General features: G+C 39.6%; 1 protein-coding gene across 2 annotated transcripts in view; it reads right to left on the bottom strand.

Annotated features, from left to right (window-relative positions):
* The window catches only part of FREM1 (FRAS1 related extracellular matrix 1), a 159,787-nt gene that overhangs the window by 13,388 nt on the left and 122,125 nt on the right, over positions 1 to 24,274 (bottom strand). The window contains exons 25-29 of one of the 2 annotated variants that reach the window (XM_065878900.1): positions 19,661 to 19,862; positions 18,799 to 18,943; positions 9,952 to 10,081; positions 7,312 to 7,384; positions 782 to 931 (exon numbers count right to left, since the gene is read on the bottom strand). In XM_065878900.1, coding sequence (XP_065734972.1) covers positions 782 to 931; positions 7,312 to 7,384; positions 9,952 to 10,081; positions 18,799 to 18,943; positions 19,661 to 19,862 — 700 coding nt within the window. The remainder of the gene's footprint in view (positions 1 to 781; positions 932 to 7,311; positions 7,385 to 9,951; positions 10,082 to 18,798; positions 18,944 to 19,660; positions 19,863 to 24,274) is intronic. The other variant, XM_065878902.1, reaches the window with a different exon arrangement.

Genomic DNA, 24,274 nt, shown 5'->3' with positions numbered 1-24,274 from the left:
ATGGTAAAGGAAAGAGGATAGTGTCTGTTTTTATTATAGGATGAGAAAGAGGAGATAATAAATTTCAGGTAAGAAAAACATACGGCCTGTTGGGTGTGACGTGTCAAAATAGGAAGGCGAGACCAAGCATAGTAACTGGACACTTGTCAACTGCTAAATAGACAAATAAGTAGAAGGTATTTGTCAGGAAAAACGTCAGAGCACCAAGACTTTGGGCTGCTCTTTATTTTATTTAGTTCACACGTTGTTCCTTAGCATATACTATCCAGGACCTATTTGGCTGTGCAACCCAAGGTTATTAATTAATATTCTCCAGCTGCTCCTGAATCCCCAAGCCAGCTGCATCTTTCACATCTATTTTTCTCCAATTCCTTCCTCTCAGAATTTTTGGGGTCACGCTACAGTGGGGACTCAGATTTTAGGCATTAAGAGCTCTCTCTAACAGAGGAAGATAATTACAGCCCTATAAACTCTGGGGGGAAAATAATTGTCGATAGATTCTCAGCGACATTGTTCCCCCTTGGTGAGAACAACAAACGGGTGAGGAAAAAAACAACGAAGCTCTGACTTGTTGCTTTTCTCAAACGGTCGTTCTTAGCAGGAGGAAAGCCACATGAAGCAGAAACCAGAATAAAGGGCCTACATCACGACTGAGGTTGCTTTCTTGACAAGAAATTAAGCATTTTGATTTGAAGCTGTTATCAAGCACACTGGCTGTTGAAAGCAAGCAGCTACAGTGCCAGGACTGCTCCTGATTTCAAGATGAGGATCAAAAGAATACCTCCTTTTGAGTCCAAAATTTTCACTGCAGTTTTTGTCTTTGTGCCAAGAACCGCATTCACGGGGGAGTTCAGAATTACTTCAAAGACCTCATCATCTTCCTCTAATCCGTCATAGGTAATTGCTATATTCCACATCTTAGTTGACATTCCTACAAGAAGTAAACATTTTAATTACTCTTTAATTGCTATTTCAATCACCTAGGTGTCAGAGAAATATATTAATTAACATGTCTACAGCTAGACTGCAGTAGCCTGAGTGAGCTATTGTACTGCTACCAACTCGCTGAAGTCGTGCTGTTCTCCTAAATAATATTAAGAGACCACATTTGTTCCTGGACAATGATGTTTCCCTTTAAATGCAAACACTGTAACAAAAAAAGCAAGCTGCATTAGGCAAGGGATGAACAAAAAATGGTGAGCAGTTGAGATCTAAGACAATTTTTTCCTGACCTGCCCCTTCTCTCCTTAAGAATAAACAAGTACTGCAATCTTTAAATCTTAATAGTTTGAAAAACCTTAAGATGTTGATGCAGACAGTCAGAAGTGATTATTGGATGGTACTTCATGCTATTCACAGAAATGATTGATTTCTAACGACAGCTGCTTCCATTGGCTGCCCTACTTCCTGAGATCCTTCTAGCCCACAAATGCTTTTTCTGATGATGTAATACTCAGGAGTTTGATATCCTCCTACAGAGAATTTATAGGCTGGGGGGGTTCTTGAAATAGACAGAGCCAATTTTTTTTTTTTTCTTTCTGTCTGCCCCTGTTCATGGAGTTACAGTCAAGCTTGGTTCACAGTAACTTTGCGAACTTAATGCAAAAGAGCTTTGATGTTACAAACATATCCCCAGCTATCCTGTCACCACCAAGATGGGACACAAAGCAACCCCAAAAACACAAAATATTAAAGTGGGAAGAAACTTCTGAAATTGTCAAATCTTGACCAGTTTCCATGACGTGGATAGCAGGACATCCCCCATGGGTTTATTTAGAAGAGTTGGCAGGAAGGAAAGAAAGTATTGTTTAGGGAAGAAAGATGGCTCAGTTTTAAGGGGAAAAAGATAAACTTATGGTTTAACCTTTGAGGACTAAGTTTTGAAACTTTATTCTGTGTCATTTACTCATTGGCTGTTTGAGTGATTTTATTCCCATAAACCCATCTATATAAGCAGTTAAACATTTTTTTCTAGTCTTCTCATCTGAAAATCGGATTCTTTTCTCCTTGCAGGTTGCTTTCTACAGATTTATGCCTCTCAGTTGTGCTAGCTAGATGATGGTCTCCTTCTTGAAGGTATGTTGCTTATAGAGTTCATCATGGAATCTAAGTCTCATCAATCCCCAACAGAATCCAATGGAAAGAGGAAATTGTTCACTTATCCTACTCTTGCCTGCACTTAGAGAGAAAAATTAAGGGTCTTTGAAATAATTTTATTAAAAAAAATAGGCTGACAGGTAAGTTGTTAAGCTTTCAGTATCCACTGAGTTTTTCTTTTTTTTTGAACTTTTTTTTTTAATGTTTTCAAGTCTCATCCATGTTGTAACATGTATTAGTCCTTCATAGATTTTTTTTTTTTTTTTTGGTTGCGTTGGGTCTTTGTTGCTGCGCGCGGGCTTTCTCTGGTTGCGGCGAGCAGGGGCTGCTCTTCGTTGCAGTGCGTAGGCTTCTCATTGCGGTGGCTTCTCTTGTTGCGGAGCACGGGCTCTAGGCACACAGGCTTCAGTAGTTGTGGCTCGCAGGCTCTACAGCGCAGGCTCAGTAGCTGTGGCGCACGGGCTTAGTTGCTCCGTGGCATGTGGGATCTTCCCAGACCAGGGATTGAACCCGTGTCCCCTGCATGGGCAGATGGATTCTTAACCACTGCGCCACCAGGCAAGTCCTTCCACTGAGTTCTTAAATCAATTACTTTCATAGTCTTTACAAAGACAAAATTTAAGCATTTAATATAAACTACATAATTCCCGCCTCGTGGCTGGATGAATCAGTCCATCAAAATATATATTTTGGGGCTTCCCTGGTGGCGCAGTGGTTGAGAGACCGCCTGCCGATGCAGGGGACACGGGTTCATGTCCCAGTCCGGGAAGATCCCACATGCCGCGGAGCGGCTGGGCCCGTGAGCCACGGCCACTGAGCCTGCGCGTCCGGAGCCTGTGCTATCCGCAACGGGAGAGGCCACAGCAGTGAGAGGCCCGCGTACCGCAAAAAAAAAAAAAAAAAAAAAAAAAAAATATATATTTTGTATTATGTGCTTGCCTTTGGTGGATGCTAGGGAGAATACTAGAGGTATAACATAAGGAAGCCCTGACATAAAGGAATTTAAAACCTTCTTGAAGAGACAAGATGTAAATACCAGAAAAGTCAATTATTCCAGGTTGTGTATAATTAGCTGTCCAAAGGTACAGAATAGATGGTAAATACTACATGTATGTGGGCTCCAGAGTTGGAAGGACCTGGGAGGAAATGGGAAAGCAACAGAAGCAAAGTCAGTTAGATAGCAAAGCAGAGACCTTGATCAGGAGGGCTGAGCAGATTACCCGGCTGGAGTAGAGAGGTCACGCCAGGGAAGAGAGGTGGTAGGTATAGCCAGACTGCAGAGAACCCTCGACACTAGGTGGGTCAGACTCAGACTTTAAACCACAGGCAACAGGGAAGGCTCTTGAAAATGGATGTCTTAAAAACATGAACCTGAAAGTGTTATGTGGGAAGATTTAGGGGCCCAGGCAGACAAGCAGAGAGGCTAGAAGTTGGGAATCCACATAGGCAGCTGTTGTAATAAAATGGCATGGAGAGAAAAGAGACTTGACAATGAAGAAGGCATATGAATACTAAGGTTTTAATATTCAGAGAGCTGTTTTGACTCTCAAAGCCCATAAAGTTAAGTGTTATTCAAATAAAAATCCAATACAAAAAATTTTTTTCCTCAAGCCCCAACCATTTGCCTTCTTATTTTAAGAACTGTTTAATAAATTATAGTACCCCTTCCCCCCACTGCCCCACCCACCCCCAAAAAAACCTTAAAGTTTTTGTAAAACCTTATGAAGTAGAACCAGCTGGTTAGAGAAGATCTAGTCCAAGTTTCATTTAAGTACTTTTGATCGGTTTGCTGCATTTCAACTTTGTTTATATGTCTACCAGGTAGGCACACAGGACCTCCTTTTTTAGGTTAATGAGATTAGAAATCAGAACTTTCTTAGTTTTTCTTTTTCCTTCCTCTCCAGCCTTCAAAGTGCAAAGTATTTGTGAAATCACGGTGATTATAAACAATTTCAGAAGGCATGAACTGGCCCCCTGTTCCCATGAAACAAAAGGTGCTGAAGAGGAGAGAGAGGTGTCAGGTTATGCAGACATAGCCCACTTAACAGAGTGAGTTAATTCCTGGATATTTTCCTGCAAAACACATTTCACTATCGAAAGACATATTCTCAATGTTTTTCAGCAAATGCCACGTGAGAGAGCTGTTCTTTGGAAAACATTTTGACTCAGGCACAATGAAGTCTCAATTAAGAATGCAGCAAACCTTTGAAGAACACTTATTTTAAAGGAAAACAATCATTTTCTTAAGAATATTTGCACTTTGACTCAAGATTATTCACAATAGCAGAAGGCAAAGTAGTCAGGGTTAGCTTTTGGTTTGGTACAAAGCTGCAAGGCAAGCTTATTTGAGTGTAGCTCACTAGACTGAAAAGTCCCTCAGTTTCTCTTCAGCTCTCTCCAAGAGCTCTCAAACCCTATGATATTCCACTGTCTTTGATTTCTCACTCTCTGTTTCCTCACCAATCATGGAAGCTGCTGTTTTTAAAGAAATGAACAGATTGCTTTGGGTGAAAGGGGTGAGAATGGGGATGAAGACACCAGATCTGAAAGAGGCAAGGATGAACAAGATGGGAGTAAATAAGTATTTACAGGACCTGTGGACACGGGGAATTCTAACATTCTCTAAAGGAAGACATCAGCTTATGAAACAGGTTCTGGCTAATAAGTTCCAAAGCAATGAACACCCAAGTGTTGTTTATTTTTCATTTATAAGCTATATTTATTTATTTTCTTAATATGTCTAAATAGGGACTTCGCTGGTGGTCCAGTGGTTAAGACTTTGTGCTTCCATTGCAGGGGGCACAGGTTCAATCCTTGGTCAGGGAATTAAGATCCCGCATGCCACATGGCATGGACAAAAAATAAGTCTAAATAATCTCTGAAATTATGACGATTTAGACCCTCAGAAGTCTTTAGTATCTACTGGAAGCAGGATGTAAACTATTGAAAGCAAATGGGCATTCCCTCACCCAGTGGGACTTGCAAAAGTTAGCTTCCAGGAGCTCCTCCAGTGTGATATCTTCTAGTTCCTATCAATCCAAACAGAGAACCTAGTGGGCTGCTCAAAATCCACCAAAAGCCAAAATCACTCCTGATCTTGTGACAAACAGACCTCAAATAATAAAGGTGATATATGACAAGGACTCTCGCCTCTTGAAAAGAGGAAAGGCTGGACCTGCCTTAACATGAAGTACATAAAGAGCACAGAGCCAATGCATCAAATCCTTTCATCTTAGGGTTGATCAGAACCAGAGCCTGCAGCAACCTGAGGGTAAACTTCAAATACATAACAGGAATAGCTCTTCTCATCAAGGGTGGTCAGTCTGAGGGACAAAATTATGCAAGTCAGAAACTTAAATATCACAGGAAGGAGGCCAATAACAATATCGGGATTGTTGCATGTCAAATGTAAGGCTCTCTGTTATAGGTTGAGTTGTGTCACTCAAAACTCCCTATGTTTAAGTCCTAACTCTCAGTACCTCAGAATGTGACCTTATTTGGAAATAAGGGCATTACAGATGTGATTCCAATGGAGTCATACTAGAGTAGAGTGGACACCTAGTCTATTATGACTGGTGTCAGTATACAAAGGGGAAATTTGGACACAGACACAAACAAGGAGAACATCCTATGGAGATAAAGGCAGAGATCGGGTGATGCAACAGAAGCCAAGGAAGGCCAGAGACTCCAGCAAAGCACCAGAGCATGGAAGAGAGGCATGGAACAGATTCCCTCTCAGCCCTTAGAAGGAATCAACCCTGCCCACATCATGATCTTGAACTTCTAGCGTTCAGAACTATTAGAAAAATAATTCTTGTTTTGAAGCTACCAGGTTTGTGATACTTTATTAGGGTAGCCCCAGCAAACTAATACAGTCACTAAACATCGTACAACTTGTGGTGAACTGCAGAAAGGCATTTCTTTTCTACATTTAATTTTTTTTTTTTTTGGTTGTGCTGGGTCTTAGTTGTAGCAGGCGGGCTCCTTAGTTGCGGCTCACCGGCTCCTTAGTTGTGGCATGTGGGCTCCTCAGTTGTGGCATGTGAACTCTTAGTCGCGGCATGCATGTAGGATCTAGTTCCCCAATGAGGGATTGAATCCAGGCCCCGCACATTGGGAGCGTGGAGTGCTAACCACTGCGCCACCAGGGAAGTCTCCTCTACGTTTAATATTAAGGTTGTCAGTTTTGGAGTGGTAATGGTATTCAGGCCATTTTGTTTTGCCTTTGCCCAAAACTTCATGTGTCAGTGGCAGACAATGGCTGAAGTCTTGATTGGATGGCCTGTTCTCAGAATGCAGAACACCTCCTCTGTAGGGGAGCAGAAAGCCACACGCCCTGGCTGCTTCTCAAGGCCTTTTCCTTTTGTCCCTGGACAGGTGATCTAGGTCCATTCCATACCAGAGGGAAAGAGAGACAACCATGCAGTGCAGTGAGGGACAGCTACTGGTTCCCATCTACAGAAACCAGGGAAAGGGGGCATGGCTCCCGCCTTGGTGCTTAAGGCACAGTTAGCCAAATGTATGTCTGTCCTGCAGTTTAAGTCCCCTTTCTTCTGCTACCAACTCCCCTAGGAAGTCTTCCAGGATTTTCCTTAGCCAGAACAATGGCACAGCCTTGGGGTCACAATGTACTCTATTAGTGAGTTGTTTTCATGTCTATATTTCTCACAGGATAGAACATCCTTGAGAACAGGCCCCATGCTTTTATATTCCCTTTTGCACCTAGCAAAATTTTTCCAAACGCTTAAAACAAAACAGGTGTTATCTAATTAAATAATAATTTCCCCTGGAATCTGTTCATATCAGCCTATTCCAAGAGAAATAATTTAGAAATGACCCTTTAGGAATCCACATGACTATAACATTCAAAAAATTTCCATTAAAATATGAGGCAATTACATGATTTCAGCTTTGTGTCAGACCTCTGAATAATTTTTTTAAATGGCATTTTTTCTGGATTTTTGGATGTTTGCCTTAATATTTTATATATTTTATTTGTTATGATCTCTCTTCTCATTTTAAATAAATACTCACTAGTAATAACATAAAATATGAGGGGCAAAGCCTCAAGTACAAACTCATCTCTCTGGGAGAGGGGTGATCCTGTGCCCTGAGGAGTTTCTAGTTGGCTGAAGTTGCATAATAGTCTGTCTTTTCCACCATCTCCAGACTTTCTTACAAAAACATGAAATAAAGTGTAGACGCAAAACGTACCTGGGTCAAACTGAATCAGCTTAGATGGAGTCATAGTGAAATCCTTTCCAGCTGTAGCTGACACTTGGTTAACCTTAAGAGGGGAAAAACAAAATCTTTTTTTTAATAAAAATAAATATTCTGTAATAGAAAAACATCTAGTCTGATCTCATACTAGACTAGACTCATGCTCTTAAATCTGTTTTTAACATTAAGTGGTTTTTTTATTCTAATACATCATTTTTGACCCATCTTCCATAAAGTTAACTTTTTCCTAGACTAATATCAATGGAAGTAAACATAAAACTTTATTTTTATCTTCTCCTTTATAAATGATTTGGTTATTGGAGAAAGTAATGTGAATTTTAAATAGTATATTTCTCTTTGTTGCAAATATCATTTTATTTCATGGCCTTCCCTCTACCCCAACCAGGTCCTAAAATAATGCCTTGAAGGAAAGGGAGAAGGGCAGTGAAGAGAAGGAAAAGCGGGTACTGCTGACAACCGGGGTGCTGATCTGTCAGCCAGCTTAGAGGTATCCTGCAAGCTCAGGGCACTGAAAGCCTTTAGACCAGATGAACTAAAACAAGTCTGGTCCATTTTTGCATCTGGATGAAACCATTCCTCTTCACAGGCATGAATGAGGGCTCTGTGGGGATGACAGTCCTGGGGAACAGCCACACAAAGGCCATCCACACCCAGAACCAAGGGCTTCAGAAGCTCCTTCAAGTAAGTTGTAAAAAAAAAAAAAAAAAAAAAATTGGTCCAGTCTAAAGAGACAATTGGCTGACCCCTTTTTCCCATCCCCCAGGGCTAAAGAACAGAGGTGATTTAAGGGCTCTGACATCTCGTGCCCTTAACTTCCCCCAGAGGAGCCTAAATATGTGTGAAGAACACATATTTAGTTTGAAATATGGTTGAAAAGGAGTTTGAAAAAGAAGCTTCAGCTGGTTTGAAAAAGAGGTCCTTGAATGAGATGTTCGGGAAAGTGAGTTACTCTATTCCTTCACTTTCTTACAAAGGGATGAAGGGCACAAGTAAAAACTTGCAAATTCCTATTTCTTTGGCCTCAGACATTATCTGCATTTCTAACCAAAGGCCCTAACATGTGCCAGTGGTCTGCAGTGGAAACATTTTGCTCAAGAAGAGTACTGCCTCCTAAGCTCCCATTTCTTCTTTCTCCACAATGCCAAGGCTCCTCCCCAACAACCTTTCCCTGTGGAAAGGCAGCCCATTGCACACCTGTACCCATCATATGCTGGGAGTTACATTTCCCCATGTGGTTCTTGCACGTGCAATTACCTAGTATTTACCACCACTGAGCTTACAGAATCCTACGTAGGAAAAGGAATGGGCTGAGTCAAGGTGGCTGCAGAAATGAGTCCGGTGCAGGTGTGTGATTCAAACCAGGGCAAACAACGTAGGGTAAGAGTGCTTTCTTCTCCCTCCTCCCAGCCAAGCAGCCAGTAGGCTCCAGGCTAAAGCAGCAGGCTGTGCTGTAAGCAGAGTGGTCCCCGAAGGACTCGGGCTGTTGGCGAAAGGCCTGCAGACTCAGCGGGAGCTTCACTGTGTGCACTCAGCTTAAGCAGACAAAAGGTTCCGTCACACCATGTCTGTTGTTTCTACCTGGCATGGTGAATGGTTCTGTGGCCCCAAACTCCAGACTGGAGCATATGGTGCTTTTCATGGAGGACCATAAGAATATTAGAAAACCATCCAGGCGGGTTCTTTCTTTTTCCATAAACTATCTACTGGGAAGGTAGAGGGGATACCCAGTTAGTTATCTGATGATTTAACAATAATAAAACACCCCAGATCAGGGGAAAAGACCCTATGCCCACTAGAAAGATAAATACTGAGTCTGGATATAGTAGGATTTATGTGCTCAAGGTTGTGAGGGTGATTTGAACGTATTATTGTAATTGAGACTTAACTGAGATGGCATTTTTTCCCCAGAAGCTAGTATCACTGCTTTTTTCCTTAGATTGAGGAGGAGAGCCTTTCAGGCTCATTCACCAGCATTCGTATGTACAGGATTTTCATGCTCTCGTTCACTTGAAGTGCAATTTTTATAGTGACTCCTAAAAAAATCTTTCAATTCTAGAAGCCATAGGTTGTGCTTCATGGCCCATGGCAGTGTAAAGAAATAGCAGGTGACTAGTCCAAAAATAATTATTGAAAATTCCTTATATTTCAGGGCACCTGTATTGATACATGGTCTCTTAATTTTGCGTGACTTGGGTGAAGCTTACGATAGGTGTGTTCCCTGATTTTTTTCATCCACTGAGACCACAGGAAATGGTCCTGGTGCATACTAAGAGAAAGCCATTTGGGGACTTACGTTTGCCTACAACTCCCCTTTCCAAAGCAGAGTTTGGCCCAAGTTCACTAGGTTGGATAGATCTCCCTTGTGAAATCAAACTTCAAGAGTTAAAGACCAGATTTAAAAACTAAAAATGGGTTAGAAACATCCTATCTAGGAGCTAATGCACCTAGATAAGTGATGGAGGGACAAGGAGGTTTTGTACTTAGACTCTCGGGAATAGTGCAACACTCGTGCAGTTTGAAATTTCCTTAGTTACTCTGAATTCTTCTAAGGAAATAATCAAAGGCACCAACCAGCAACCGAGGTTTTAGCTTGAAAATTGACAGACTTGTTACCTTTACACTCACAAAGGCCGAGTCCATGGAATATCCCTTTCTGGTAATTTCCAAGGGCAATACGCCCATATTCTCACAGACCTCATATTCAGTCTGTGACCACTCGATATGAGACCACTTCAGTTCCAAGCTATGCATGTAAGGAAAACAAGAAAGAAAATCATGAGAAATGCATAATGGATGCCCGGGGGGCTCCTCTGCTGGGTAGGAAGCTGAACCACTGGTCCACACTGGGAGACAGAAGTGGTTCATCAACCTACACCAATGCTACAAGCTCCTTACACTTGTTTGGGACGTTTTAGCTCACAAAGAACTTTTACTGTCACTGTCTCATTTATTGCTCTTAACAATGCTGTGATGTAGAGCACGGATAAGAATTCCATTTATAAATGCAGAAATAAGGTTAAACGTCTATCAGAGGTCTTACAATTATTAGTGATAGAAAAGAGACTCCTACTTGCATCTTCAGAAGGGAAAGGAGCAGGTGTTAAGTTCAAGGAGAAGTTCATTTTTGGAAAGGACACTGATATGCAATCTTCTCTCCTATCTTTTGGCCTCCTTCATCGATACAACAAGATCATTTCCAGGCACAGGTCTTCCCTGAACTTGGGTTCAGATTAATAACAAGATATCTTTGAGGATGTGCCTAAGAGTTAGAATGTGCATGTGTTTTAAAGCATTATCTGTCCCTCTGTGCGTATAAAAGGGCTATGCTAATATGTACCTTGGATGCAGCTATACAACTGAATAAACTTGCTAAATACAGGGTGGTCTTTTTTCCCACGCCATATTTAGTAAGCCCAACATTTGATGGAAACTGACTTCTTTAATCCTCATGGCATGGAGAGGGACTTTTTCTTTTCTTTTCTTCAGAAAAGAACACTGAGCTTAGAGAGGTTAAATCACTACCTCGAAGGCAAAAAGCTATGACAAAGCTAACAGACAGCAGAGATGGAATCCCCAGTATAAATCTGAAACCAAATGTACTATTCCTTCTCTACCATTCTTCTTCCCAACTGAAGTTCTTCATGACTCTTGCAGTCTGACCTCAAGCAGGGGACTACAATTTTATCTTTACCCTGAAGTGTTTCCCTTTCTGAGGTGAGAAAACTTGAAATGTTTCACCTGAACATTTCTCTTCAAATATGTTCTTACATCCTTTACCCCCTGTAACCTTTCAGCAATAAAGACATAAGCAATCTTCACTATGATCATTTAACCCACTTCCATTGCTTGTGTTTTATTCACTTCCCTTTCAGTCTCCATTCACAAAACCCTCAGTGGTTGCCTTACTATATTCCCAAAGTTTCACTTAGATTCAGGCTCTTTCCTCTAGAACTTTAAAGTTACTTTACAATTTTCTTTTCCTTTCAGAACTAGAAATTCTGGGTGCTACTATGTAGAGCACAGAATTCACAAATTTCACAGGGCTCTCCAGACTTTCCTGTAGATCATTCATATTAGAGAGTAAGTTTATCCTCTAATAATCACTGTATGTCCTTGTACCAGTCATGTGTCACAGTCACATCCTATAGATTAAGTTCACGAGCGAAACAAACTCAGTAGCACTGTCTCCTACTCCACCAACCCTGGGCCAGTGGGACAAGGGGCGTGTGGGAGTGTGGAATGAATTTGTATGAATGTTTATTCAATCAATACACATGAAATTTATTATTATTGGCATGCTGGGCTTCACAAAATTTTGACATGAAAATAGGATCCTTATATTCAATAGTATTCAAAGACCCCTCATGGATCTTTGATGCAACTGATTTCAAATCAAGAAATAAAAAAATAAGTGACTATGCTTAAAGAATCACAAGATAACAAGCAACAAGGATGTTATAAATGCTAACAGAAATAACACATTGCAAAGAGTTCCTAAAGGATCCAGATAAATGAGAAAGGAGAACAAAATCAGTGAGAGGGATTGGGGGAAAAGACAGAAAGATAAAAGAGGAGGAAAGGGGAACAATGGGAAGGAGTGAAATAGATACACAGGGATGGATTTCAGCTAAGTCTCAGTAAGGTTCAAATGAGTTTCAATGTTCAACCTTCTAAGAATCCATTCATTGCTACTGCTAACCATGACCAGCAAAATTTCAGCAGTGTGGCTCTGCAGGTCCAGGTGACCCCAAGGCCTAAAGTGAAATGTGGTTTGATTGCTGATCTGGATCCATAAGGGGACCATGCAGAGTGCTGTTCAGCTTCAAAGCATTAAGGGTCTTGGTGTCTGGGAAAGTGCATGCATAACCCTGATACACCATTAGAATGCTTCATAATGCTTAGAGGTTAAGACTGTCATTACACAACGTTCTACTTTATTTTCTTAAAACTACTCCCTACAAATAATAAAGATCTATTGAAAAGCCATGAAATTTAAGCCGGGCTATATATTTTCCAGAAAAATACTTAAGTCACGAAGCACTCGCCTACCTAGAGGGTATGTGTGACACATGTTTTGAATGTGTTTTTTGTTTTCTGCAGTATTGTATTGAAGAAGATCTTTCTACACTGAGACTGCAGTTGCTAAAACTCTATACACAAACACCTGAAAGAAAAGAGATGTAGTCAATCATTTGGGAATTCTCCCTGAAAGAAGCCACACAGACGTATGCTTGGTGGTATCATGTAGGTAACCAGGTGCAGGACCCCCATGAAAGAAATGTGGGAAGCTCTGGATTGCGAGGTGTCATGCAGACAAGAGTTGGTTCAAATCTTCACATTTTAATGATCCCTCCCTTCTATTATCACAAAGTAAAGCTCACTCTAAGGTCAGAAATTAAGTTTATAGATACACTTTCTGTGAAGCCCACAGGCAATCACTTCAAGTCACTTAGCAGGACACGAGCACTCCTTAAGGCCCTAGGTCACGGCTTCTCAAACCTGACACTATCGACATCTGGGACCAGATGATTCTTTGTGGTGGGAGGCTGTCCTGTGCATTGCAAGAAGTTTAGCAGCATCCCTGGCCTCTACTCATGAGATCCACCAGATTTAGCCACACCACTCCCCTCTGGTTACAACAATCTAAACTGTTTCCAGAACTTTCCAAATGTCCCTCATGGGGAAAGTCATCCCCAGGGGAGAAACCTTCCCTAAGTGACTGTGGGGACTCAAAACAATAGAACATTTTATTTAATGTATAAGCTAAATTTTGGTTCCCAACAACTATCGTGAATGAAAGACACGGGATGGAGGAGTAGAAATTAAACGGGATGGGACTTCCAGTCCCTCTCTAAGTCAAGCACGAGAAAATCTGTTTAATCACTCAATTTAAAATCGCAATCCGTCCCCAAAATCCAGTGTCTGTGATCCCCCTTAATCTGACCAACTTTCATTTTCCAAAGTACATATCGTGTATACCATACTATTTAATTTACTTAGGTACCAAGGAACTTAGCTAAGTACTTAGGTACTTAGCTCCAAGTAAACAAGGGTCTTTGGTTCACTGATGTAGCACCAAGTCCCTTCTAGAGTGACTGAGACATAGTAAGAGCTCAATAAGTATTTGTTAAAGGAAATAATGAACCTTGTTTAGCTTCCTGTTTGAAAAGCTCAGTTGACCACTGAAACTTTTGTTCTCCCCAGCCCTATTAACATATTTCACACAGTCTGAAAAAAAAGCTAGACTAGATGATCCTCACATGTTTTTTCTAGCCCTGACTCACTCTGGATTCTTTAGCTCCTATTGGACTAGAGAGAAAGGTGGCATTGGTAAAAGAGCATTCTATCATAAAGCATGATTTCTTGTTTTCTAAGGCCTGTGCATGCTTCTCAACATTAGACAATGTCTAGAGACAGCTTTGTTTTTCACAATGGGAGGAGGGTGGTACTGGTTATTTAGCGGGTAGAGGCCAGGGACGCTGCTAAGCATCCTTCAATGTATAGGACACCCAACTCACCCTCCACCACTGCCCCACAGCAAAGAATTGTCTGGACCAAGTAGTCAATAGTGTTGAAGTAGAGTCAAAAATATATACTTTCTGATATTTTATTTTGTGGCTACTCGGTTCATTTATATGAAGGAACAATGGACCAGAAGAACCAGTTGGGATTAAAACTCTACTTTGGGATATGGGACATTAATCCAGGTTAACAAGGGTGTGTAAAAAAGGTACTTGGCTGCTCTATGCCTCAGTTTCCTCACTTCCCAAAGTGCAATAATAATGAGTCTGTACTTCAGAGAGGTTAAATGAACCTTAATGAATACTCATTAAGTACTTTGAGCTTCTCAGTGAAAGGTTTTATAGTAGCTAAAATTGTGATTAAATTATTCTTATAACTAGATCTTCACTTATAATCAAGTAGCACATGACTTAAGAAAATCGAAATGGTAAAAAATATTTTTCCAAGTGTTCAATCTAAGACATCAACTCAAAGGGGATGCTATTAAGCTCAGGAAAAATGCTATGAACACCTGCACTTTCATATTTGTCTTTCTCACATGATAATGGGGAAACAGTGTTTAGCCAGGAAGCAGCACAGCTGGTACCCCAAACAAGTGCCTTGGAGTCAGACACATCTCACAACCACTTATTAGTGTGTGATTATGGTCAGTTAGTCTCTCTGGACCTCAGTTTTCATTATCTTTAAAATGAGGGGAATCATATTCATGTCAAATGATGCAAATTAAAATTTGTTAATATGTATAAAGCACCTGTACACAGTGGGTGTTTAATAAGGGCTATTTCCTTTCCCTTCCTCTGTGGTTTCTTAGATCTAGTCTGGAGATAAATACTTTTAACTTCTGGCTTGCAGGTAACATGAAAGCCGAACCTAACTAAGAGTTTCAAACTCTTCCCCTACAATGTGTTTCATAAAAGCTGCTAAAGCATTGCCAAGTTTGCCTGCTAGAAATTCCTTTTCTTTTTTGATTTCTTTGGCTCTTCTCTTTTAAGGCCAAGGATGAATAACAGAACAGCTAGAATGAGGGTAGCCAAAGGCAGGAGAAGAATCAAAGTGCTTAGAATCATGAAGCAGCTACTGAGTTATGCAGAACTTCAGCAAGGGTCAACTTTTCTTTTGAAGTTCACCTTTTTGCAGTGGGCACAAGAAAGAGGTCAACCCTGAATGCATGTTAAGAAACTGGCTTGGTCAGAAGTCAGCTATATTCTGTGGTCTGCAGAGGTGTTTTATGTGGTCCTGTGTAACTGAGTTTGGGTGGTATGCAGACCACCTTGAGATTCACATCGGACTAGAGAACTGTCGTGGGCGTATGAGTGAATCACGCCAAGGCGTGAGCCGATAAGATGAGCACTCACGTTGAGGTCAGGGTGCACCGTGGCCTCTGCCATTCATTCACTTAGTGACTTCTGGCCAATTAAATGCTTTGAGCCTGATTTCCTTATCACCCTCAGAGGATTGTGTTTTGTAGATTAAATTGGACAACATATGTAAAAGCGCCTAGCACAGTGCCTGAAATTTTGGCACTTAACCAAATCTAAATCTTGATGCAAATTTCCACGGATTTCAGTGTTCTAAAATAACTTCTATTTACAATAAAATGTCTCCCAAATGTATCCCTTGAAAAACTTGTTTCATGAGCTATTCTGGGGTAGGGTGGTCTTGGTTCTATAGTCAAATCAGGTTGAGATATGTTGTATACTATACCCCTCTCTCGAAGATTCCCAGTGCATACAAGCATCTTCGTGACTCTGACATTTCATGCATTAAGCAGCACGCAAGCTAGCTAGCAATAACTTGATTACATTAAGATTTGCAAACACTATTTCTAACGGAATATCTATTGACCCTTCAGGAATGATATTCTATAGAAATGCTGCCATGGCAAAAACTTACTAGCAATCAAGATTCTGGGACAATTCCCCCTGAACATGGGTCCTTCTTGTTCTTTAAAGAGCCTCCATTTTGCTCCAGATTGCACCCACCTGTCTCTTCAGCTGTGTTATAGAAGGTCTCACCCCTTTAAACATGCAGAATATGAATCTATTAATACCGTCTAAGCCAGAAAAGGACACAAAGTTCCACAGCATGTAGCTGATTAACAAGCATATGGATTATTCACTTTGTGAATCAACGCAGAGTCAATTTCTAACTAGAGGTGGGCTTGAGCTGGCCACCAAATGTCTCTGGGATCCTTCTTCAGTCAATTGTTGCCCCCTTGTGAATGAACAACAATAGTAATCACCACCACAGGTCACATTTGTTAATGACTTTAAGTATAGAAGATGCTTACATATGTTTTACCTCATTCGTTCCACTGAAGAAATTGTAGTACTGCCCCCACTTTACAGATGAGATAACTAAGGTAAGTAAGCCTTGACCCAGGTCAGTGGGAGAGCCAAAGCTCAAACCCTGTTCTTTGGCTCTCAGTCCAGTGGTTTATTGTGTATTATCTATCCCATAACCCCCAGTGCCTTAGCCATGGAGTACACACTCATATTGAAATGTAAACGTAATTTAAGGTCTTGAGGAGTAAGTATTCCCCCTTTCTTGTTGCTTTGGTGGCCAAAGACTGGAGAGAAAGAAGGGAGCTGAGTCTGTTGCTTCTTTTCCTATAGGCCGTTTCCGCACACTCATTAAAAGTGGGCAAAAAGTCCTTTAGTGCAGTGAGGAAAACCATGGACTCAAGAACCATACTTTCCGCACCTAAATCTTAGCTCCTTCACTATTTAGGTGTATGAGCTTGGAAAAGTCACTTCCTATCTCCTTTTGCCTCAGACTCTTCACCTGTAAATTCTGGATTATGATAGTACCTAACTTAAAGGTGGTTTTGACGATTGAACGGAGAGCAATGAACTAGAGCAGAAACCTACGTTGTAAATGCCTGTGATTTATAATGTATGTGTAAGTAGCTTCCTGCTGGTTGTCATGGGAAGACAGACCACTCTTCATAACATTTGTTTCCTGCTGGGAAAAAAAAGTTCTTCTTGTTCCAAAAAACATCTACTTACAAATGAGGTTAGGGCCAACTATATCCTTCAAAATGTATACAGATAAGCGCTGAGTAGTTTCCTTCCCCACCCCCCCACCCACTCTAGAGGAGACAACTTAATATATGTCAGATCAAATCAAAGTTATCTGGGATTAACCATCAGTAGGCAGATTTTACATTATATTCCACTGGTTCCAATCATTACAAGCTGAATTAGAAACAACTCCAGCGCAAGTACCTGAAAAAAGGTATCCAGTACCAGTAGAAGCCTATTTTAAAAGCCTCAAGTAAGGCTATAAATTCTGTGAGTCTGCAATAAATTTGAGGATTATTTAAAATCATAAATCATCTTCAAAAACAATGCCCTTGGTAACAATGAGGACTGAAAAGGGTATGTAGGTGAAGCAGTAACAATCTAGCTCTATTTTGGGAAAAAAATTCTCTGGCACCTATGCTGTGTTCTCACGTGGAAGACCAGCAGTCAACATTTGATGAGCAGCAGGTCTGATCAATATTCTGAGGTTTTTTAGTTGAACTATTAATAAGCAAGTGAGATCAATTTATTAATATTTTTGGAGCAGGATTTTTAAAAAAAATTTCCTTGAAAATTGGAAGACGTTTGTCTGAATTGCAAGTAGGCAATATATTTTCTATAAAGATTGTAATCCCGAGGCAAGAGCATTTTAATGGTAGGGTGGGCAGCTGTTTTACTTTTATAGCGCCATGATTGTATTTTAATGTCAGGGGACAGGACTTCCTTGCTCATACCTATTTCCCAGCTTCTTGTACTGCGCGCCTGGCCTATAGTAGCCACTCGGTAAAAATCCGGACCAGGTACTGCAGGCAATAGAGGTGGGACCCTGGGAACATGTTTTGTTAAAGATGTGTTTTTCTAACAATGACTACAGAGACCTCTGCTGGCAGATATTGGGACTACAATTCAGGATTAGAAAGAAAAAGCAAGAATGAAGGGAGCAGAGGTGAATTTCTCCATTTTTCTTTTCTTCCTTTGTCCATATTCTGTCATAAAAGCCCCGTAAAGGAGCTGTCCTCACTTATGCGACATAGTTTGACTAGGATAAGGTAAATAGTAAAACTAGGATATATGAACAACTTTCCTTTGAGGTGATTGGGAAGGGTATCAAACTTAAAAAGAAAGAAAAAACACTGCACGTGGACAACTGGGCTATGATTAACCTTTCTGTGATCATCTGACAGCTGGTAAGTTACTCAAGGTATACCTTCCAAAAAGTTTAGAATAGGGACCTGGTGAGTGAAATTACTATGGTCTGTGAATATTGTTAATTTTGAGCGTTTGTTACTCTGGTTATTCTGAAAGACATACACTTTATACAAATTCTAAGTAACACTTAATATCTCCCCAAGTCTGTTTTCCTCTTTGTACTGTCTTCACCTTACCTGTGGTAGGTTTACTGACTTACAAAAGCAGTCACTAGTTATTGCTTGGGTTTTTGGGAAGAGAAGATGTTTTGCTAGCATTTCCTGACTTCCTCATTCTTCCCAGTTCTAGATATTTTAGAGATTTAGATTTAGGAAACTGTGGTTACTAACACGGTCCTAGAGTGACCTCTTGCTGCATGGTTTGTACATGAGCCTACAAGCTCAGTCCTGGATGCCAGTGAATCGTCAAGACAGAAACCTCTGTGGGTGTGAAAGGACATGCATTTGTAAATGCATGCATAAAATGAATGACCCAGTTAAGTTACTGAATTTAACTTTTTAACGTTTCCACATTCTGTGAAGCCACTGGCTTTCCCATTATCAAGCAGTAATAGAAGTTTCCCTCTCCAAAATCAATTCTGTGAGCTTGTGAAATAATCTATCAATTTGTCCTCTTAGATTCTGATTAAAAAATAACATTTCGCTTTCCTAATAAGATACATTCTGGACATTATATGCAGGACTATTGAATAAGCAAAAGAATTTACATTTGAGGAGTGGCAGAGTTCCCCATGGGGTCCATGACTTGAAATTCTATGGTATCTGAATTTACTTCCAAAGATGGGTTTATGATGTAAAGAACGGTCTTTCTGTTTAAGTCCTTTTGGCTAAATTTCTCATGGATAAATTCACCTACAAAAAAGAAGAAAATGAGTTTCACTGGTAATCAAACAAAATATTAAGTAAGAGCTGATACAATTTTATGGCTATTTTATTTCAAACTCCTCTTTAAAAATACCCAAAGTATATTTTTTAAAGAAATTAATAAAATGTAACTATCTTAAAATTCAAATTCAATGAACTTAAATTAGGCTTCCAAATTACTTTGTCTCAGAAATATTGTACCTTAAATATGAAAATAGAGAGGGAGTAGGAAGATATAGTAATAAAATCTAAAATTCTGTGCCATCCTGTTTAGTGACATATTGTGATCATTGTCTTCATAAAGCAGAAATAAGATACAATCCAGAGAAAACTTACACCAAAAAAATTGTTTTTAATGAACTTACATCACCTTGGAATTTATGATAGAAAACAATGAGTCACAAATATGAATTTGGTCCTGACAATGTGTGTTCCTGTCAATATATTACGATCTGGTTATTGAAAAAAAAGTTGTAAACAACACACAACTGTGTATTAGTATTTAGTTCTCCCACTCAAGATGAATTTAGGAAAACGCAGCTTCAAACCCTCTTTAGCAACTATATTGATTTATAAACTGCATCTATCAGGAAGCCCTGGGGAGTGTTTACCAAATGGGCCTGCACTTAATTAAATTACTGTCTAGCATTGCTAGCCACTGGGTATTTTAAAATGAGCAATTACAAGGAGTAAGGAAGGCAGTACCTGTTGTTGTATTCTCCAGATGTCCGTGTTGGGGGCCTCGTAAAATCTTAAAGATGATCTGATTGCCATCAGTGTCGGGGTCAGATGCCTTCAACACGTGGGAAGTGATGTAAATCCCATAACAACCATTTTTCAGGAGCCCCACTTGAGAAGGGGAATGCAAATGTGTGATGTGGGGGGCTGCTTTGTCCACCTGGTCCACCTGCATGATCAATAATTACACACAGTGTTATACAAAGGCTTCTCATCCCCAAGCAACACAGGGCTTTAATGGTTCAACGATGACAAACGCTCCTGAATTTCAGATTCCTTATTGGTTAATTTCTGCTGAAAACTATCTTATTCACAATATTCTCAGCAAATATCATAGTGCCTGGAAGAAAGGCCAACTTTCTACTGTAAACTTTGACCCAGCTTTATTTATTTGTCCACCGTCTGACTACCCCATTAGGACCTAAACTCCCTGAGGGCAGATACATGTCTTTTTCTCCCCAACGATTCCCTGCACCTGGCACAATGCCCAGCTATAACAGAAGCTCAAGAAATACTTGTTGATTGAATACATTAAAACTGACCCAAGAATTGTATTGCAAACTTAATATTAGTTCTACAGAAGGATTTCTCCTTTTTCCCAGTGTTTGGTGACTTACAGAAGAAAACGTAAGGTTTTACAAATGCATTGAACATTTTTGTCATGTCTTTGTTAAGATAGCAAAAACGTTGAGTAGAAATAAAAATACCTCAGTAAAAAAAAGTGAAAGGTGCTTATCTATAGGCACTTGCATATTTGTTTTATTGACAGTGAGAACCGGGTAACTAAACAGGTAGACTCAATCTGTAAAGATTGTGATGGGCAACTACTCATGAGTGAAAGAGATATATAGTTTCAAACACTACAAAGGGCCTCATTCAGGTATCCTATGCAGCTCAGTCCCTCTTCAAAATGACTCTTATAGGTTACGGAGGGAACATTTTAGGATGAATTAGCACAATTCATCACTGATACCACAAAAGAGGTACAAGGACACTTGTACTTCCCTTCACTCCTAATCATTCAAATTTTAACTTTATTTACCTTAAATGATCCTCTTATAATTCTACCAAAGAGTGTCAATGATAAGACTATATATATTTTTGTGTATGATCATGTGATAAACTGCTATTCAGCTATTAATAAGAAAAGGAGGCAGGACAAACTAGAAACGAAAAATTCCCACAATTCAACGTTAACTGGTAAAAACCAAAAAACAAAACCCAGCGAGTTGTGTAATAGGAGACAACTACACTACCATTTTTGATCAAAACAAATACATATATATGTTCATACAGACACAGACAAAATTCTGGGAGCATTTACACAAACCTGTTCATTTGTCTTGGGATGAGGAAAAATTACCGCTTCTCCTTTGAGTATTTCTGTATGGAATTTTGTAACAACCAAATTTTTTTTTTCCTTTTAAGTTGTCAAGCTGCTTTTTAATTAAAGAACGTAATCATACCTCATGTTGGTAAATGTTTGAAAAAACAGACATTTTTATATTTTGCTGGTACAAATGCAAATTAGTGAAAATTTTCTGGAGATAAATTAGACGTATATGTATATTAAAAATGCACATATACTGTGATCCAAAATTTTCAGTCTTTGAATGTATCCTACAGAAATACATATGTACACAAATATATATATATGGATGTTGACTAAAATATAATTTGTAATAGCAATTAACAAAAAATTCCATAAAACATGAAAGTCCAACAGAGGATTTATAAAACACCTCTGCCTGAGATTGAGTGCCATGCAGCCTTTAAATATTGTGTTTTCAAGGAAGATTTAATGACATGAGGAAATTTTTATGAGTGGAAACGGGCAATATGCATAACAGTACATATAATATCATCCTTTTTTTATTGCAATTAAAGAATGCAAGGAAGCCACTGACAGCAGTAGGATGACGAAGGGTTATTTTTTGTCCTTTTCTGTAGTTTATGAATTCTTTACAACAGTTATTTTATAAGCTGAAATAGCAACAAACATTTTCAAAAGTTAGTCATTCTCCTCTCCTAAAAAAGTGTGGATGGCACCCTCAGAGCTGTGAGGTTGGGTGGGAGGTGGAGGGTCAAACACTTATCATGGCCATTGGGGGAGAAGCTCCAAGGTGACTAGTAAGAAGGATGGTCAATGTCAAGAGAGGAAAAATACAAATACTTCAAGCCATGTAAGTAATCCTCAAAGTTGGTAAATACTTGAGTATAGGGATTTTTTTAATGTTATATTTTCCTTAAAAATAAAAGTATTACAAAATGAATAAATGCCTGTTGTGTTCATTTGTTTTTAAAAAATTGTTAATATCTACACTCTGGTTACATGGTCCCCTGTTGTGTCTTCAGTCCTACTTTGTGTTAAAATCTATTCTAGTCTTATTAAATTTCTAGTTTCTTCAAAAGCAGGTCTTTTGGATCAGTATAACAGAAGCATTTTAAAATATTGGAGTATAAGGCATTCTTTTAAAAAGGCTACATCCTTATGATCACTTGTGTTGGATTTACTAAAAATTATCTCACACTTGCCTAAACCTTAGAAAGCAGTGATGCTGGTCCTTTCTCCCTCACCCCCACTCCCATTGTCTCCTTTTAAGAAAGATTACAGGAATCATTACACCAAGACCACAAATCTTAGTCAGATATCTGGACAAAACTATATTCAAAAAGAAACATGCATCACTATGTTCATAGCAGCACTATTCACAATAGCCAAGACATGGAAACAACCTAAATGTCCATTGACAGATGACACACACACACACAATGGAATACTACTCAGTCACAAAGAAGAACGAAATAATGCCATTTGCAGCAACATGGATGCAACTAGAGATTATCATACTATGTGAAGTAAGTCAGAAAGAGAAAGACAAATACCATATGACATCACTTATATGTGGAATCTAAAATACGACACAAATGAACCTATCTACAAAACAGAACGAGACTCACGGACATAGAGAACAGACTGGTGGTTCCCTAAGGGAGAGGGGCTGGGGGAAGGATGGAGTGGGAGGTTGGGATTAACAGATGTAAGCTATTATATACAGAATGGATAAACAACAAGGTTCTACTGTATAGCACAGAGAACTATATTCAATATTCCATGATAAACTGTAATGAAAAGAATATTTTAAAAAAGAAGGAATGTAAATATATGTATAACTGAATCACTTTGCTGTACAAAGTGATTTGCTGTATTAACTGAATTAATACAACACTGTAAATCAACTATACTTCAGTTAAAAAAAAGACTGCAGAATCTTGGTCGGATAGACATGATTTCCTACAAAATGAATGTCAGATTAGTGCCTGCTGGTATCAGTTTTGTGTTTAAATCCAGTAGCTTTGCCCTCAGTTAGCCAGGTTGGGACCCTAACAGTAGTGCACCCATGCTTAGTAGACCTATTTGGACCAATTCATCCCTCAGTGGTGGTTGACGTCTTATTGTCTTGCCAGAAAAAGCTCTTAAAAGCAAGAGACTGAGGAGGTCACTCTCCTGCACTGCTGGAGGGGTGAGTCATTTCCTAAATTGTTTGACTTCTTGGCTCAGAGACACCAGGAAGTTCAGGGGAAATGTGGGAGAAAGTTTGAGGCCTTCCTTGTGAGGTTTTTTGTTCGTTTGCTTGCTTGCTTTTTAACACACAAGGCAAGGAAACCCTTGTACTGTTAATGAAAAACCTTTACAACATGTATTGAATATTTCCCTATCAGTAAATTCTACAACTTCCAAGAGATATCTCTCCTATGATAACCATGTTCTTTAAGATATTATTGGTGTTGGGAGAAACCTGATTTAAGTTCTGGTACTCTCTTCAAACTGTACCCCCTTTTCCCTCTCTGTTCTGGAGTGCAGTGCAGAACTCTTATGCCTTCACTCAGGATTAGTAACTCCTACAAATTTGCAACCAAATAGACCAGAACATTATTCCAGGTTGGGCAGTACAGTGACATTTCTCTACATTGTGTGTGGGGTCAGGGGTCAAGAAAAGGATATTAACAGACTGAAGAGTGGGATGAAACCAACAACAAGTAAAACATAATTTAAAAAGAAACAGAGTAATTTTACTATGTACAAAGTACTTCTTACATCCTGTACCAATATTACCAACACCTTCTCTTTTCTCCTAGTACATCATAATTTCATTCCACTTTCTGGACCTCCCTCATGCCAAAGATTCATCTTGTATCCACTCCATGTGATCATAACTCCCCACCTTCCTCCTCAGATCCCACCTTAGATAAAGACTGTGATGGTTAATTTGATATGTCACCTCATCCGGGTTTGATGTCCAGTTGTTTGGTCAAACACCAGCTAGGTGCTCCTGTGAAGGCATTTTTTGTTTTTTAGATGGGACTAGTATTTCAATCAATTGCCTTTGAGTCAAGCAGATTACCCTCTATAATGTGGGTGGGCCTCATGCAATCACTTAAAGGCCTTAAGAGAAGACTGAAGTCTCTTGAAGAGGAAGGAATTCTGCCTCCCAGAATTACTGCCTTGGGACTCAAGACTGTAACATCAACTCCTGCTGGAATTTTCAGGCTGCTGGCCTGCGCTGCAGATTTTGGATG

The sequence above is a fragment of the Phocoena phocoena genome, chromosome 6 (assembly GCF_963924675.1).
Source record: "Phocoena phocoena chromosome 6, mPhoPho1.1, whole genome shotgun sequence".
Lineage (NCBI taxonomy): Eukaryota > Metazoa > Chordata > Mammalia > Artiodactyla > Phocoenidae > Phocoena > Phocoena phocoena.
This window is presented reverse-complemented; position numbering and strand designations above follow the sequence as displayed.